The sequence below is a fragment of the Anopheles stephensi genome, chromosome 2 (assembly GCF_013141755.1).
Source record: "Anopheles stephensi strain Indian chromosome 2, UCI_ANSTEP_V1.0, whole genome shotgun sequence".
Lineage (NCBI taxonomy): Eukaryota > Metazoa > Arthropoda > Insecta > Diptera > Culicidae > Anopheles > Anopheles stephensi.
This window is the reverse complement of record NC_050202.1, coordinates 74,170,158-74,186,512: the sequence shown is the minus strand read 5'-3', so window position 1 is coordinate 74,186,512 and position 16,355 is coordinate 74,170,158. Positions and strand designations below refer to the sequence as shown.

Here is a 16,355-nt window from a genome sequence, read left to right as displayed (position 1 = left end):
ATCGTTTTCGCTTGATTTTTCACTCACCAATACCCAACCCATCATCATTGCATCACCGTATCAGTTTGATGGATGCAGTTGGCAAACAAAACAAAAGCAAGCCAGCTTGCCACCTTATCAGCACATTTGCAGACCATTCCAACGGCCAGCGGGTAAGAAGCGTGCGCCCAACTCGGTTGGCTACATTTGCGTCGCATTTGCATATCAATAGCAATGTAAAACCACCGGTCGTTGAGTGATAAAACGCTTTCGAACGCTACCGGGCCTACGGTGTGTGTGTGTGTGTGTGTGGTGGCCACTTCCGAGTACGAGTGGGTTCCGGATCTCTCCATGGTACGTGTACGTGTCACAGATTGAAGCGAAGCACACACACACACAAACAGTACTTTGGCGTGGTAACCGACACAAGACAGGCACCCACAGATTCTTTGAATAGCAAAAGCGATGTTCGTGCTGAGCACCTGTACACTCGGGAACGATGAAGAACAGAAAGGGGTCCTGCAAAAAAACGTCCCGTACAAGCCGATTCCACGCGATCAAAATCCATCCGGAAGAAGTGAAACTAAGCCGCATATTTTCGTGGTATTCGAACAAGCCCTCATACGCCCACAATGTGCTGTGCTGTGTCCGCTTTACGGAGTGTATCGGAGCCCGATCGAAATCCGGGCGATCGTAGCTGTAGGATGTGGTTTTGTGGGTCATCCCGACCGTTGTGGCATTCAGTGGAACAATTGCTTCCCCCCCCCCCTCCCCACTCACTGTTCGAGGGCTGTAAAATCACTGGCTAGGGCCGCGTAACGGGCGACGGCCATTCTAGCCAGCGTTGCATGGCAAGATAAATGGATCTGGCCCCGGGAATTGACGAGTGTGTGTCGTGGTGCTGGATGGAACGACTTTGGTGCACATCTAATCCGACACAGGTGGATTGCTTTGTGATCGAGTAAGCGAACCTCTGCCGGTGTTTCGTCCAATGGTCAAAGCAGGCCGTTCCAATGGAACTAACCTTGATGATGACGATGATGATGATGGTGTCGATAAAAATTGCGTGTGTGTGTGTGTGTTTCGTACTTTGCATGTGCTTTGTGAGAGAGAGAACACTCGCCTCGCGCAGCGTGGTTACCGTGGTGACAGATTGCAGGAGATTGCAAAAGTGCTTTGACCGTAGAATGGTGGATGGTGCATTTTGGGCCTTTTTCGGGAGGAAAAATCCCCACAGCCGGCGATAAGAGAACGGTAGCTCGTGCTCGTTGCTGCACCCATTTGCGCCCCCCTTTTGTTGTTTGACCAGCTGCAAACGTGACTTTGTGCTGGACCGAATTCACCGGGAGTAAAAGTAATAATGGATCCCTGCGAGGCAAGCCTGGTCAACTTCAGCCAAGCCTTGGGGCGGGAAAAGTGTTGACCTCGGTTGCGAATTTCATGGTGAGTGTAGAAACCAGCCGGAGCAAAAGAATGTGATAGAATGTGCCAGGCACCAACCGTTCACAACCACCGGAACACAAGCACATACGCAATAAATGTGCATCATGGTAGACGAAATTGTTCACCTCATGGGCCAGAACTGGAATGAACAAAAAAAACCTTAAATCCATTGAATGAACCAGTCACAATCACGGTCACATTGATGTACGTTGATCATCAGACTCGTCTGGTCCTTTGTTGCATTGCGTACCGCAAAAGGTTCGAGCCTGGGAAATGCACACTACGGCTGCGCTGGTTCAGATGATACTTGGCACTGAAAATTATACACGCGCACCAAATTGCAGCGCCGGCAATCAGCAATTTGATCTGTGAATTTGCAATCCGAATGCATTGGTCCGTGGTTAGTGCCTGGGATCGGACGATGGTTCCGCAACTCGTTTCGTGGAGGGAAGGTGATCAAACATGGTGATAAAATTGCGGGCCTAGTCTGTTTTGATGGTGCATGTAGATGTGTTAATTTAGGGATAAGTGTTTTCACATCAATCACAGATTTTAAAGTAAATTTTTATAACTAAATTAGCAAATTATAAAGCATTGAATGCGCAATTACTCAACGATATTAATCTTTATATGGTTTAACATTTGGTAAACAGTAATTTTCTCTTTTAAAGGAATATTAATTAAAAAATATTCGGTGCCGTAGGGCTGAATATCGAATCTGATCCTAACTTTTTTCAGTATAGAGGACTGACTCTTTATATTCGTGGTTTCAAGCTGGATGGTAGGTTGTAAAAGCCAAAGTAGAAGAATAAAAAATTGGTCATGAAAATTTGAATTTATAAATTCCTAATGTAAGAAGTTTTGTAAATGTATGCCTTCTTGAATCAGGGTTCTGCATGCTGGCTACATATACACACATAAAAAAATCACACCTACATGAAATAACTAGGTTTTAACGAAACTAACCTCAGATACATGACAACCAGCAAGCAATCCATATAAAGGATTTTGATTTGAAGCTGAATAATGGCAGTGAGCAGTTAAAATCAAATACAAGGGACAAGGAGTTATACGAATGATGTACACAAAAGAAAGGATCTTTACGAACGGGATAGCACAGAGCAGTTCGACAAAGAGGGATTGAGAGTGTGATCGACAATCCTCGGGAAATTCAAGACCCAGCATCTGACACTTAGACTAGTAAGCGGGCAGCCCATTACGATCCATATGGGTCAGAACAGTAAGAGATCATATTACTAAGCCATATTACAGGAATGACCTGATCAGTGTGCATTACTAGGCGCCTAGAGCATTCAAACACAGTGTATGAGAGAAATCCCTTCCAATATATTAAAGGATTCCCAGTGTTTTCCAGGCTCTAGCAACAATCGAGTTGATGTGGGACATTAAAAGAAAGGCACTATCAAGCCGCACCTTACTCCTTAACGAACGTAACTCGGTTGATCAGAAGCTGGCGCAGTACAGAGGCTTTGAGGAATGGAATGCGGGATGACAAAAACAACTTTATAAAACTTTTAAAAAAAATTCTACATTTTTATATCCTTTATTTGCTCCATTTTGTGTTATAAATTTGAAGGATGAAATTTGAAAAAAGCTAGCTTTTTTATCACATTAAAATTTAAAAATTCAATGCTGACCAAATCGAGGATTTGGATATAAACGTGAGAAGAAGGTGGTCCTGTGGCCGAGGCGATAATGGTAACGGTCTTCACACGGCAGGACCGGGGTTCAAATCCAATTCCTGGCCGTCTCCCCGTACGTAGGGCTGACTATTTTACTACGAGTGAAATCGAGTCACAGAAAGCCAGAAATGGAAGGCCGAGACCTTTCAAGGTTGTAGTGCCAAGGCAGAAAAAGAAGAAACATGAGAATTGACTCTACTGAATTGATTGAATCTACTCTACTCTACTGAAAAAGAGATATTCCGAGTAGCAGATCTGATGCTTTTCCCTTAAATTTCAGAACCTGGTGAACTAGGTCAGGTTGATTGCCCTTTACAGTTTTCCTAATTAGGCGATAAGGGTCTCTTTTTTTCTGTGTTCTCTTGCTTCTATATTGCGCGCGTAGGTTTACTTCATTTCAATTTTACCTTTCAATGCTCATTCTGTGTTTTTTACTTATTTCCTCCTCTAAGCATCATACCAACCTTAAATCAAACCATTTGAAAAGTATTTCCGCTTTCACTTTCCAACAAAAAAAAAAAAAAAAACAGTTCGAGTCATTAAATCATTAATTAGCGCAACCTTCCTCGCTAGGTAGCCTCGTTACCCTGACCAGCCGGAGCTGAAAAACAAAACGCTTTGTTATTGGATTACGTTTACCGTACTGCCATCATAATTTGTACAAACAGCTGCAAATAGAAACAGCCTGCGATGCTGGCCAATGTAATGGAAACCGTGCCAATCAACACCAGAATTATCAGTGGAATATAATGATCGTTTTTTCCCACCCACCTCGGTACTTAATAGTGCCGAGCAGATTTTGCTGTTAATTTGCGCCGCTACTCTCTGCACTGCGTCTGCACGGAAAGATGGACTCCGGAATGGACAATTCTCTCTGTTGCGGTCCCTTTCCTCATCAGCAATAAAAAAGGAGAAATTTTAACTACGGTAGCAAATAAGTGTTCCCATTTTGCATTAAGGCAAGAGGCAAACAACGGCGCCAGCAGCAGCAGCAGCAAAAAAGGGGTTTGCAAGCCATCATTGTGACATAATTGGTTTTATGATGCTGTGCTTCGTTAGACACTATTAAACGGGGTCGCTAGCCCGCGCTGTGGTCACATTTTACACCACATCACCTAGAAGCTGGCCCGTTTTTGTCGCTCTGAGCTCTAGTTCCTCTTGTTGTCGCAAAACGCAAGGGACACGTAGCAAAAATCATGACACCCACAACCAGTGTTTTCCTACCGACGGGTGCCTTCCGGGTCTACTGCCCATAGATTCGCCCCCTTTCCCGACCCGAGCTCCAAAGTTTTCGGCTGGCAGTGAAAACACATCAGCAATTATCATTTAGTGCTTACAATAACAAAAAGCCACAGCAAACTTCCTGCTCTTCACACACTTTGGCACCTAGCAAGCGAGCGTGCTGGCCCCATTCTCCCCGCGGGGTTCTTTGTACCCTGTCCTCCTTCCTGTTCCCACTGCTGCGTTTAGAGAACATTTGAAAACTTTTCTATTATCCAAGATGAGCTTCCTGGGGCAACGTGTCTCATCGGAAGACGACGAATTCGTACACCAACCAAAACCAACCGATGGCTCTTGTTCTCGGGGTTGGGCCACTGGCAAAAAGGGGGTGAGGGAGTTAAAGCCAGTGCCGGGTGGGGTTTTTAGTAGAAACTCTAACAGAAATCGTCTGCACTGTCCCGAGAGCACACCCCGAGAGCCAGTGTGAAGAAGTTTGGACGCTTTCGAAAAACCGAAAGTACTTCCATTCCGGGGAGGTTACTCATCGGGTCACGGGCAAAGGAGAGCATCGCCATCATCATCATCATCATCATCCCGCTCGTCCCCATCGTCATCGGGCTCGGTCAACCACTGTGGGATTGTGGGAAACGAATGTACGAGCCAGGGATACGCGTAGGGAGAATCTTTTCCCAAAACTCATCTGATGCTCACACCACCGGCCCAAATGTCCCCGGCCATGCCACTCAACCGAAGCCATGCTTCCGTGATGGGTTTTCCCGATACAACCTCCCCCGTTTCCACCTTCCTACGGGGGATGAGCATGGTAGTTGAGGGAGGGGGGAAGCAAAAACAAAAGTTAATAATTGCTCATATCTTTGGGGAAAAACGAACAGCGAAAGGCGACGATGCTTCGGGGGGTTCGCCGTTTTTTGCTGGCTGGGGCCGTTCCGAGCGGTGCGGCCTTGTGTTTTTCTCTGCTCAATTTCACTTCGAATTTTCGCACGGGAGGGGTGACAAAACAAGGGGAAAACTTCTCATTCACTTTTCGATCTTTACCGGTTATAAATGTTGGGCACAATTTACCCCTGTCCCTGTTGGGGGGTTTGTGTGAGTGTGTGTGTGTGTGTGTGTGTGTGTGTGTGCGGAGGAAAAGCTAGACAGGGTTCGACAAAAGAAAGGGAAAACTTGCGCGTGGTAAGTTTGGTGAGGTTCGGTTCGGAGGTAGGGTCTCCCCGGGCCACGCCACACGCCACGTCCCTTGCCGATCTGCAAGGTGCTCCATCGATTTCGTGCTGGATGGTTCCATCTTGTTTGGGTTTTCGATGATTAGTTTTCTTACGGCCGATCGAACACAAATATGTCCCTTTGGCTGTGAGAGGGACCGAGTGAGAATGTTTCAGAGGTCCGTTTGCGTGTGTACAATTAAAGCGATAGTTTGATGAAGGATTTCAAGAAGATTTCCCATTGCGCGAATAATGTTTTTCGCTTTAATTTGGAGGTGGTTCACTCAAAGGCACGTTACTCTTCTAGATTGCACATATGGCAGGTGAAACCATTTAAACGACAATCGTTGTAAACAATTCTTCGAATTTTGCGAGCATGATGCCTTATTTAGATAATTTCCATTTTTAGAATTCAATTTTAAGACCTGTGAAATGGCAAGTGGAAGAAGCCAAACGTGGCGCCCCAAGTCCACTCGACGCTTCAAAACAAAGAAGAGGAAAAATTCCTCAGAAATGTTTTTCCATTTTTTTAAGAAATACTTAATTCATTATCAACTAAACAAGTCACACGCTTTGAATAAAAAAGCTACCAAAGACTCACGAATGCTTTCCATTTCACAAGGTCATCACCAAATTACGACACTTTCTGGCTACACTCTTCAGGGACGTAGTGATCGGCTTTATGTTTTATATTTTATTGCGCTTAAATGGGTAAATCATGTCGACCATCTGCTTGGCCCAGCTCGCCACTCAAAGGACGTGTGACGGAACCGAGCAGGACTTTCCATTTGTAAAGTCTGTGGACAGTTTGCGATTTCTGCCTCCCATTTTTTATCTCCAACACTATCAACCGATCACAACTGATGTGGTCGTTGTGAGTAGGTTGGAAAATCGATTCTACTCAACCGGTCAATACCGGTTTTCAAATCTGGGTTCAACTGTTAATTTTTGTTACAGCTAAAATTAACGATGCAAAGCCGGGACTTTCTCCTACTTTTTTCTCCGTTGGCCTGGATGATCTGGACCGCGATTTCGTAATCAACTTCTGTACACAACTCTTTGAGGCTCCAGTTTCACTCTCTCTCTCTTTCTCTCTCTCTCTCTCTCTCTCTCTCTTATTGTTGTGTTTGTAAAAATCTTTTCCACTTTGCTTTGCACCCACGCCAACGATTCAAGGGAAAGGATCAGGTTTTTAACGGCCACCTTTTTCTAGGCAGAAACTCTTCCCCGTTTACCGCGGCGAGCAGGAGCAGTTGTGCCGCTACCGCTTTTGTGCTTGTTTCGTTTTCACCGTGCTTTCACTCGGTGAAAGTTTCGGCTTGCGTTTTCCGACGATAAATAAACTCTTTTGCTCTTACACATGGCCACACTTCTTCGTACGAAAAGCCCAACGTACATCCCTTTTTTAACACTGTTCACGCGGCGGCTCATACTGATTTGGTTAGAACGTTGGCCTTCTTTTCCCACTGTTGAATTCCTGCCGCTGCAAGCTTCACAATCAAGCGGGAAACAATGGGACGCGTGTGCTGGCATTTAAAATTCACAAGACCATCAAACAAGTCCAACTTCGGGAAAAGTCGACCTCAATTTCTTTGATTAACTGAAAGCCACCGTCACCGCACGGCACGGCAATGCGGTTCCCTTCGTCAGCGACGTCGTCTTGGAGCGTGTTCTGACCTTGGTGCCGGAATGAGTGGAGCTTGAGCTTCAAGTTCGTCCTTGCAACCATTGTCGTCATGGTCGTCGTCGTCTTCATCAAATCATCGCACAGTTCTTTTTTTTTTTTGCTCCTTCGCTCCCAACACAGCACGTTTTTGGCCAAAATTTATTTCCATGTATCTGTATACACGTTCAAAGGTGTGTATATGTGTTTGCGTAAAGTACGATGTTTTTGGCGTATTTATTTTCCTTCTTTTGAAACCCCACCGTCCCCCAGTTTTAAGAAAGAAACTCGCTCCACTTAAGAAAATACCATCCCATCAAATTAAACCAACATAAACTGAACCGTCGGGAAAACTGGGATCGCAGCTTCGTAAATTCGACGTCCCGCCCGGCACAAAAAGGGTAACTGTGGCTGAGAAGCGTAGGAATGGCGAAAATAAAAGCGAAACGCACTCCGGCCAACACTGCTCACATCGATGTAAGGGATCCGCCGGCCCGGTATGAGCAAACAAAGCGTAGCAACGAACAACGAGACTGCCGGGTGGAGGCGAGTTTTATTTAAATTCTTATTTAACGACCGTCACACAGTGACCTCACCGGGACGCTCCCTTTTAACTCTCCGCTCCGGGCATCTGGGCGGGCTACGGGTAACCGGGCGCAATCCCGTTCATCAGCCAATTGGGCCGAAACCCTTTGGCGCATTTCCACAAACTCAAAAAAGGTTTCTCCCGAAGTACTAAGCTGAAATCGAAAGCAACCTTGGACTGCTTGTGGTGCGAGTGGTTCGTGCTGTTTAATTTCACCTCCCGCCGCAGAACACGGTTGAGGGCGGTAGAATCTATGCCGCAAAACAGATCTCCAGACCCATGGGGTTGGGATAATAGGGTTACGGGAGGCATTTTCTCAAGAAAAGATTGCTTTCACTTAATTGACTTTTGTGGTCAACTTCTTTGCCAGTCAACGTAGCGGAGATATGAGGGGAACAAGCACACAGCGGGAACAGCAGGTAAACAGGGATTAGGTGGCTAAGGCTTGCAGTAATTCAAACACCAATAATCGATCATGAATAGTTTAAGGAAGAACATTCGATGGAGCATTTTAGTTCTATTTTAATTAAATATAGCTTCCGAATGAACCCTCACGTGCGTGAAGGTTTTATTTTTAGATATTTGGATACATGTTTGAACTAATAATACTTAAATTCCTTTTAAAATGTTGGTGATGAAAGTTAGCAAGGAACACGCCTGTCCCTGTTTTTAATAATGCTTCCCAACTTTCTGAGCTCCATAAACTAACCAGAACTAACCGAGGGGAAAAACGCGCCACAAGCTTTAGACAAATGGCATACACAGGCACGAAAATGCTCGTGAAAACGTGAAATGAGCCGACATTCACATAAACGCACCATCCTCCCGTTGACTGGTGGCTCGCCCGGGATACAGAACATGAAACAGTTCGGCACACACACACAAAACAAAAAAACAAAAACATAAGAAAAACAGCTTCCAGGCACTGGGTTGGCTGTAGTCAACGACGAAAAACGTGGCAATTGCATAGACGACCCACCGGAGAAGCACATTTCCATTTACCTACAGACAATGGCACGGGTGGCTTTCAGAACCACACCGTACCAGGAGACACGACTTCAAGGCTCAAGGTTTTCCTGAAGTCCTGGCCGCATACCTTGCGGCACCACTGCCCCAACTGTTCCGCACAGCACAGGGAAAACCCGGAATGGAAGGGGACGGAAAACACACTTAACCTTTTCACTTTATGATGTTTTTAGCTATTCGGTGACAAAGTTTTTTAACACCACCGTTCCGTAACGTTCTCCGGGCGCACAAGCTTGCCTCCCCGCGTTCTTAAGCTTCTTATTAGAGATAGATAGCGAGCTTTTCGGTCGGTGTGATGTTACGGTGGTTCACTTGCATCGTTGGGGCTTTTTCCTAGCTTAAGTTTTGCACCACTTGCAAACGCATCAGGGTGTTTTTGCTTTTGTTCGGTGGAAAAGATTTTTTTTGTGCTATTGTTTAGCGAATCAAGTGTAATGAAGTGTGATGTTTAGGGTGGAAAGCCTAAAAAAAGAAGACTGGAAACATGTGTCATTTCAAAATGTTCTGCGAGTGTGTGTGTGTGTGTGTTTGGTGCCATTTGTAGCATAATAGACCCAGTCTGGGTGTCGTTTCTTATGGGAGAGATGTTAAATGCAGTGCGACTTTGTGAAATTAAGGTTCCGGTAAATGGCAGAAACAGTGATGAGAGGGTTAATATTGACTCCTGATGAGTTTTGACTGCTAATTTATGTGAATTTCAACACTTTAATGTCCGCTACAACGTTCTTTTAAAGGTTTTTTTTTATCTAAAACTTAAGAGGTTTCGATTTATATAATGGAACTTTGAATCACGCAGGGGAATATTTCAAATAAATAGTAGAATATTGACAAAACCCTATGGAATTAATATAATTTAACCATATAATGGAATTATTTGGCGAAAGTCTTCATACGGTAGGACCGAAGTTCGAATCCAATCTCGACTATTCCTCGGTTGTGAGAACTGACTGCCCAACTATGTGGTATAAATAAGTCCAGCAAGGAAAATGACAGGCATGACCCAGGAGGTCGTTAAGCCATGAAGAAGAAAATGCTGCCTTGTCCCGGTATGCCAAAGCTGGAGAAGAGGCCATGGCCTTCAATTATCGGCTTTCTTAACATACTTTACCAGGAGCAGGGCTGGAATCTATGTTTGAAATATTAAATAGAAATATGCATATAAATAATATTCCACTCCTCAAGAGACTAGTTGCTCTTTTCAGTTTCAGCCAGTAAATAGTCATAGCGCAATTTAGACAGGCGGACCTCAGTCATGATTGTCCTCGCTAACCCGGGCGTGAGACCCAAGGGCTTCAACCGATAATAAACAAGTAATAAGAATGCCTACAGTATGGCACGCATACCACCCCAAAAACAAACGTTAAATTCCATAATCGTAAAGATCAGCCCCATATGATCCGCTTACAGTGCCGTTGGAAGGAAAATTATGCTACGTTTGTGTGTAAACAGGGATGAAGGGAGACTCTCCCCCTCCCGGAACCACCCAGCACAACCCCAAAAAGCACGCAAAAACCTTGTGTGTGAGCACTGCAGCATTGGGAGCAGCTGATCTCTAGCAGCGTTCGACCATACACAATGCTTCTTTGTTGCTGGTATGCGGCGAGAAAGCCAAAACCCAGACGGTACTATTGTAGCAGCAAACAGGATTGTTTCACTTCCTGCTGGCCGCAGCTGGCATACGACTGTGAAAGCACCGAGACCCCGTGACATCCGGCTGCACCAGGAACACGGCAGTGAACTAGAATGTATAGACTGTTGAAAAATAAGATGCACAGCAGTCTAGCTTTCCAGATTCCCCGGGCAGTGGTCAAGCAGAAAGAAGGGAGGGACCTGAATAGGACCTGAAAAACATATTTTTCGCACAAGCACCTACGAATGGTTACTCGCCATTCGGTTGGTTTGCCTACCAGGACGGACAAATTGCTTGGGCTCGGAGACGAACTCTTTGCTGGTTTTTGGAGCCACGCGCAGCACACAAAACCATAGCACACCAATTTCTAATGAGGTGATAAAATGTTTATTACACGCTTGAATGAGCATACACCCAACCCGGTTCGGCACAACCCCTTCTTCGCCATGACTCTGCCAAGGATGTGAATTTTATGCTTCCTGAACTGAAACCTGCAAACCTCGGTCTCGGAATTGCATGGAAATACCGATGGTAATGTGGACCAGGAAACGGCGGTATCAGTTGCTCATGCAGGGAACCATCATCATCTCCGTCTCCGTCGCTCCGGTACGGGTCCACGTTTTGGGAAGAACGGAAAAGTTTTCTCTTGCTTTTGTGCTTGCTCTTCGGGGAAAACATGAGTCTCCTCCTGCTGGAAACGGATGCTCCCGAACGAAACTCTCATGAACTGTGTTGTCAGAAATGCTGACATACTTACACACACACACACACGGACACGCACACCGGAAGCAAGGGGTCTGGTTCGATCGCGGTCGTCGTGTCTGGCTGACTGGCTGCCAGGGGGTTGGGGGACTGGTCTGAGTGTAATGAAGTAGTTCAAATGGGATAACAATGTAGCCTCACAGTGCAAGTAAGCCTTTGGGACGACACCGACGCCGACTACTCATGTAAACCTTCGGCACTGGTTGCAGACAGAGAGAGAGAGAGCGAGAGAGGTTTTCAGCTTTGAGCTTGTTGTTTGGTTGTAATTCGGTACGGTCGATAATCCTGTCGCTCCTCGGGGAAGTCATTTAGCAAGCAAAGCTCTTTTTGAAAGGGGCGACCGGCTGTAAAGTCCCGGGGCGCTTGGGTTGTTAACGACGAATGTTACTAAATGAGGGTGGGAATGTAGAATGTTTGCTTACGGTCGGAAGTCCCGAATCAATTAGTCACTCACTGAAACTACCCACACACCCATCGGGATGGCCGTCGTACCGGAAGGCAAACGATTTGCCCTGTAAAAGCGTAAAGGAAGTCATTAAAGCGATGCGTAGCAGAGAAAAAAGAAAACGCGTACAGCTTGCATAATCGAAGGTGATGAGGTGAGAAGAGCCAGAATCGCACGCACCGCCGTAGTACGCACACGCAACTCCACATGCGGTTTGTGCCAATTTACGCAACAAAGCATGTCGGTGTGGCGAACAGGAAAAAAGGGGTACCAATCGGTTTCTACCGCACAGTTTGATTGCGTCTTATCGTGGTGATTTCATCTTTACCTTCACGACCCAAAGCTCGAAAGAACTCGCAGCAGGAAGGCCCCACAGTTGGGCCTCCAGTTTTGCACTGACACGCCGCATACTTTCGTTCGCTGACTTGGTACGGTTCGGTTCACCTTCGCGGGTTACATTTTGGTGCGCGGCAATCGATCCGTCGCTTTCGTAACAGTCGTAAAATGTAACCTTTTTTTTTTTAGCGGCTGGTTTTTGTTTCTGTTTCTGCCTACCGAGTCCACCCATCCAGTCGTAAAGTGGCATTGTTATGATCGTTAAATTTATTATTGACTTGATGAAGGGAACAAAACGCGGTCGACGCTACTCGGTAGGTTACTTGTGGTTGTAAAAACGGGAAGATTTGAAAGCGAATGTTCTTTGCGAGAGTTGCTCTTTGGGGTTGTGTTACTGTAAAATGATGGACTGTGTGAATATGTTTGAGTTTAAGTCAGTTTTTGCTGGCAAATAAAGCAATTAAAATATGAAATAATCAGTACAATGTCAGTGTGATGCGAATATGAGCAGGAGTGGTAACAATTGACGGATTTGGCGAAATAAAAATAATGTTTCTTCTTCTACTTCCTTGGCACTACAACCTCGAGAGGTCTCGCCCTGCCTTTTCTGGCTTTCTGTGGCTTAATTTTACCCGTAGTAAAGTAGTCAGCCCTGCGCACGGGGAGGTGGTCTGGATGGGATTTGAACCCCATTCCTGCCGTGTGAAGATCGGCACCGTTATCGCCTCGGCCATCGGACCGCCTCACATGTTTAGCCGAGCCAAATTCTTTAACACTAAGAATCTGTACAATGTCAACCTACTAAACAGGCAACATGAAATCTTCTGGCTAATTTAATATATTCTACGCTGTTAAAATCTTGTTAAGGTATGTTTTGGGAGGATTTCGCCTTGAAGCCCATAATATTACAAATTTAAGCCAATTTTTTAATGCAAATAAGTAACAGTCTCTTGCGTTGACTCTTATCTCCTTCTCTTCTTGGCCTAACGACCTCTCCTAGGTTATGTTTGCTATTTCTGACTTACTAGACTTAAAGATATCATGTAGTTTAATAGTCAGTTTTCACTAAGGGGAAACTGTTCGGATGGGGGTTTAAGCCCCGGTTGTACCATGTAAAGACCAGTACAATTGTTGCTTCCACCGGGCCGACATCATGTTTAGTATAATTATTGTAAAAATTGTCCAATGCATTAAATATTATAAAAAATAAGGAAAAGAGATAAAATATACAAGAAATTTAATCATATAAATATTAAGATACAAAATTTAAGATTCATATTTTCATGTTACTCCCAATGCTTCCAAGTAACTGTCAATTGTATGAAAAACCTGTGTAGTGTTCCGTACCGACCGACCGAAAATTGTTTAATCTCCACTAATGTAAGACTACTCAGTTCCAGTGATATGTAAATAGGAACAGCACACGTGTACCTGTGTGCTCGTGTCTCGAAATTACCTCCTGCACGACCTTCCAAAGCCCGATAACGCAAAAGCTCACGCTAGAAAACGCAACACACGGGCAAGCTACAAGCACTGCTTCCACCGGCGTGCGTGGTCAGTTTTTGCCTGAGTTAAAGAAACAGGCAGCCCACCAGCCCGAACCTTACCAGTGTTGCCGGTTGTATTAATTTTAGCACCGCCAATCAACAGCCAACCACCGTCTTTCCGGTGGTGACCGCGTTTGCACGAAGGCGTGAATTGATTACTGCTAAGGGTCCGCACTCTCGTTCGCTCGTTCGCTCGCTCGCTAAACCACCGAACTCCAATTCCGTGGTTCAGCCGCGAAAGTCACGACAAGCGCTCGTGTAAGCTAATGTGCTTTGTCCACGCACTGCCAACGGCTCAGCCCTATCGCTCGACACACATATACATATATCGCACGCAATAACGGTTAGCCTCCGGGTGGAAAACTCGCCCGCCCGGCCGCCCGTGTGTGTGTGTGTGTGTTGTTAAAGTCCTTTAGTAGGCTTCACTCAATCACTCAGCCAGGCGCAGGTGAAAGCAGTTGAAGAGATTTGGGGGACGGTGGAGTGCAGTAAAGCAAAGCCAAAAGCTGCACCACACTAGATGCAAATCTGGTCCGTTACGGAGTTTTGAAAGTTTACGGACCACCGACAACGAGCTCGGCTAGTGCAACCGGCCAGCCAGTATTACCGCTCATGCATACGTTCGCTACTTCAGGTTTCAGGGATTAGAGTTGGTTTTCTTTTTTTTCCCCCTATCGGTAATTCACGCTCATATAGAGCTATTAATTTGTGTAACAACCAGCATAGCCGAGAGCTTGGCTCGGATTATGCTCGTTAAGTGTGCAAAAATACATTCCAGTAACACAACTTTCTCACTAATTATTTTTTCGGGCATTGCGCCCTTTCTCTCTCTCTTCTCCTTTCCAGGATCGAATATTAAGACTGCAATAGCTATTTTAAATTGTATATTAGCACGACAGCTGTGCTTCGAGGACCCGTCATGTTCAGCCATCCTGGAGATTATACCGCGCGTCTGTGGGCCAGTACCGGGTAAGTGGAGCGAACTACCACTTGTTAAATCGATGCATAATAAGCCCTTATGTACTTGTAGTTAATATTTTCTATAAACGGTTTTTAAAATTAAAAATATCACTTACGCTTAAGCACATTTGAGAGAAGAATTTTGTGGTGAGGAAAAACGGTATTCACACTCTCGACATGCAACGCCTCGAAACAACGCATGAATCGCGAGCGTGACGTTTGTTTTCCGGGGTTTTGGTATGTCACACCAGACACCATTGTTTATCTGCCGTACGTAATGATGGGCGGGCGCAAGATGTGTTTTCCATCACCTGTGTCAATGGTGAGAGTAGAAGCAACAACAACAAAAAACCATACACATGGAACACACAGACAATCTGAAAGGCGTACATGCATGCAAGAGTACAAAAGACACGGAACCACGGTTGTGCGCTGCCGAACAAGACGTGGCTGTGCTTATTTTCCAACCACTTCAACGAACGTTTCTCGCAGTCCTTATCGCGGTTGCTGCTCTAATGAACTCTTGGCAAATGGGTGCGCACAGGTATGCGAGTTGTGCGAATCCGTTTGCCAGTTGCTGGCGACCTCGTCAAGAAGAAGAGGGGAAGAAAAAAACGCCCGAAACACACACACACACATACACACACACACACACACACACACACACATTTTTCTCGGTACAACCTAGATGCAACTCGGCAGGCAAATAGGGGAGTTTAATTAAAGGAGACGCCACAAAGTCTGCACAAGGACGGTCGTGCGTGGTTGGCAACGGGTGCGGATGCGGACGTTTGCGTGTACCATGCACTTACATACCGTGCACCTTGAGAAACACAAAACGGTCACAACCGTGCCCGATGAGGCTAGCATGAAGCCTCTCTCTGCCACCGGGACGCTAACGATGCAAATTTGTGGAAAATTCAGCGCTACATGATGTGGTGTCGGTTTTTCTGAACCTGCGAATGCTACGGGATGATTTGCTGGCAAATGGAAGTAGATCGTGGAAGTACACGTTTTTGTGGCATTGAAACGCGCTAAATATGGCCACTAATAATAATCTTAAAGCTATGCGATTCCAATGATAATAATAATTATTAAGATTTATTCAACGCAATATCAGTAAAGAACCGGTGCCATAAACTTTAACTATCTTTCCACCGACCACATGCTTTGCTAAATCATCCACAACAAAGCTGATTAGGACTAGCTGATTCGGGTGGTCTCCACCAACGTCCCACAATCAGCGTTGGCGATGGCGCGCCTGCACCGGATGTTGCAACTGCACGGCTGCAGCTAAAGTTTAAACGATCGCTCAAGTGGCCCCTTCTCTCGGTGTCGGCCTAATGTCTGCCCCGTTTAGCAGCCGAGCAGCAGCACTGCCGAGCAGCCGGTTGCGTTCTTAAAAGTCATTAATATTCTTTCCCCATCAAAAGAAGCCCTTAACCCTTCCAGCCACCACGAAACACGGAACCGCTTTTGTGTGCTTCTTCACACACGTGGGCGCAGCTGTGTGTGTGTGTGCGTCCCGCACGGTGGTTAAATCGTTCCCAAGCCTTAAGAACCTCGTTTCGGTAGACATCCGGAACAAAAAAGCCCCTGTCCCCGGGACTGAATCCGGAACGAATCCGGGACAAAAGATAAGGCGCACTGTCATTGGCTGAAAGTGGTATCGCTCGGCCGGCAAAACAACGGTTGCCGCATTATGTGGAAAACTGTATCAAGTTCAAGTACCTGCCCACTCCTTACTATAAGGGAAGCGTCTGGCCGGCTGTCGCTTCCTGCTCGTTGACGGCAAGATTCTGATCAACTCGATCTATCCTCGGAGGAAAAC

General features: G+C 45.8%; 1 protein-coding gene across 4 annotated transcripts in view; it reads left to right on the top strand.

Annotated features, from left to right (window-relative positions):
* Positions 1 to 16,355, top strand: part of LOC118505829 — a 109,456-nt gene that overhangs the window by 38,169 nt on the left and 54,932 nt on the right. For all 4 annotated transcript variants that reach the window (XM_036042182.1, XM_036042181.1, XM_036042180.1 and 1 more), the window contains exon 3: positions 14,411 to 14,533. In XM_036042182.1, coding sequence (XP_035898075.1) covers positions 14,411 to 14,533 — 123 coding nt within the window. The remainder of the gene's footprint in view (positions 1 to 14,410; positions 14,534 to 16,355) is intronic.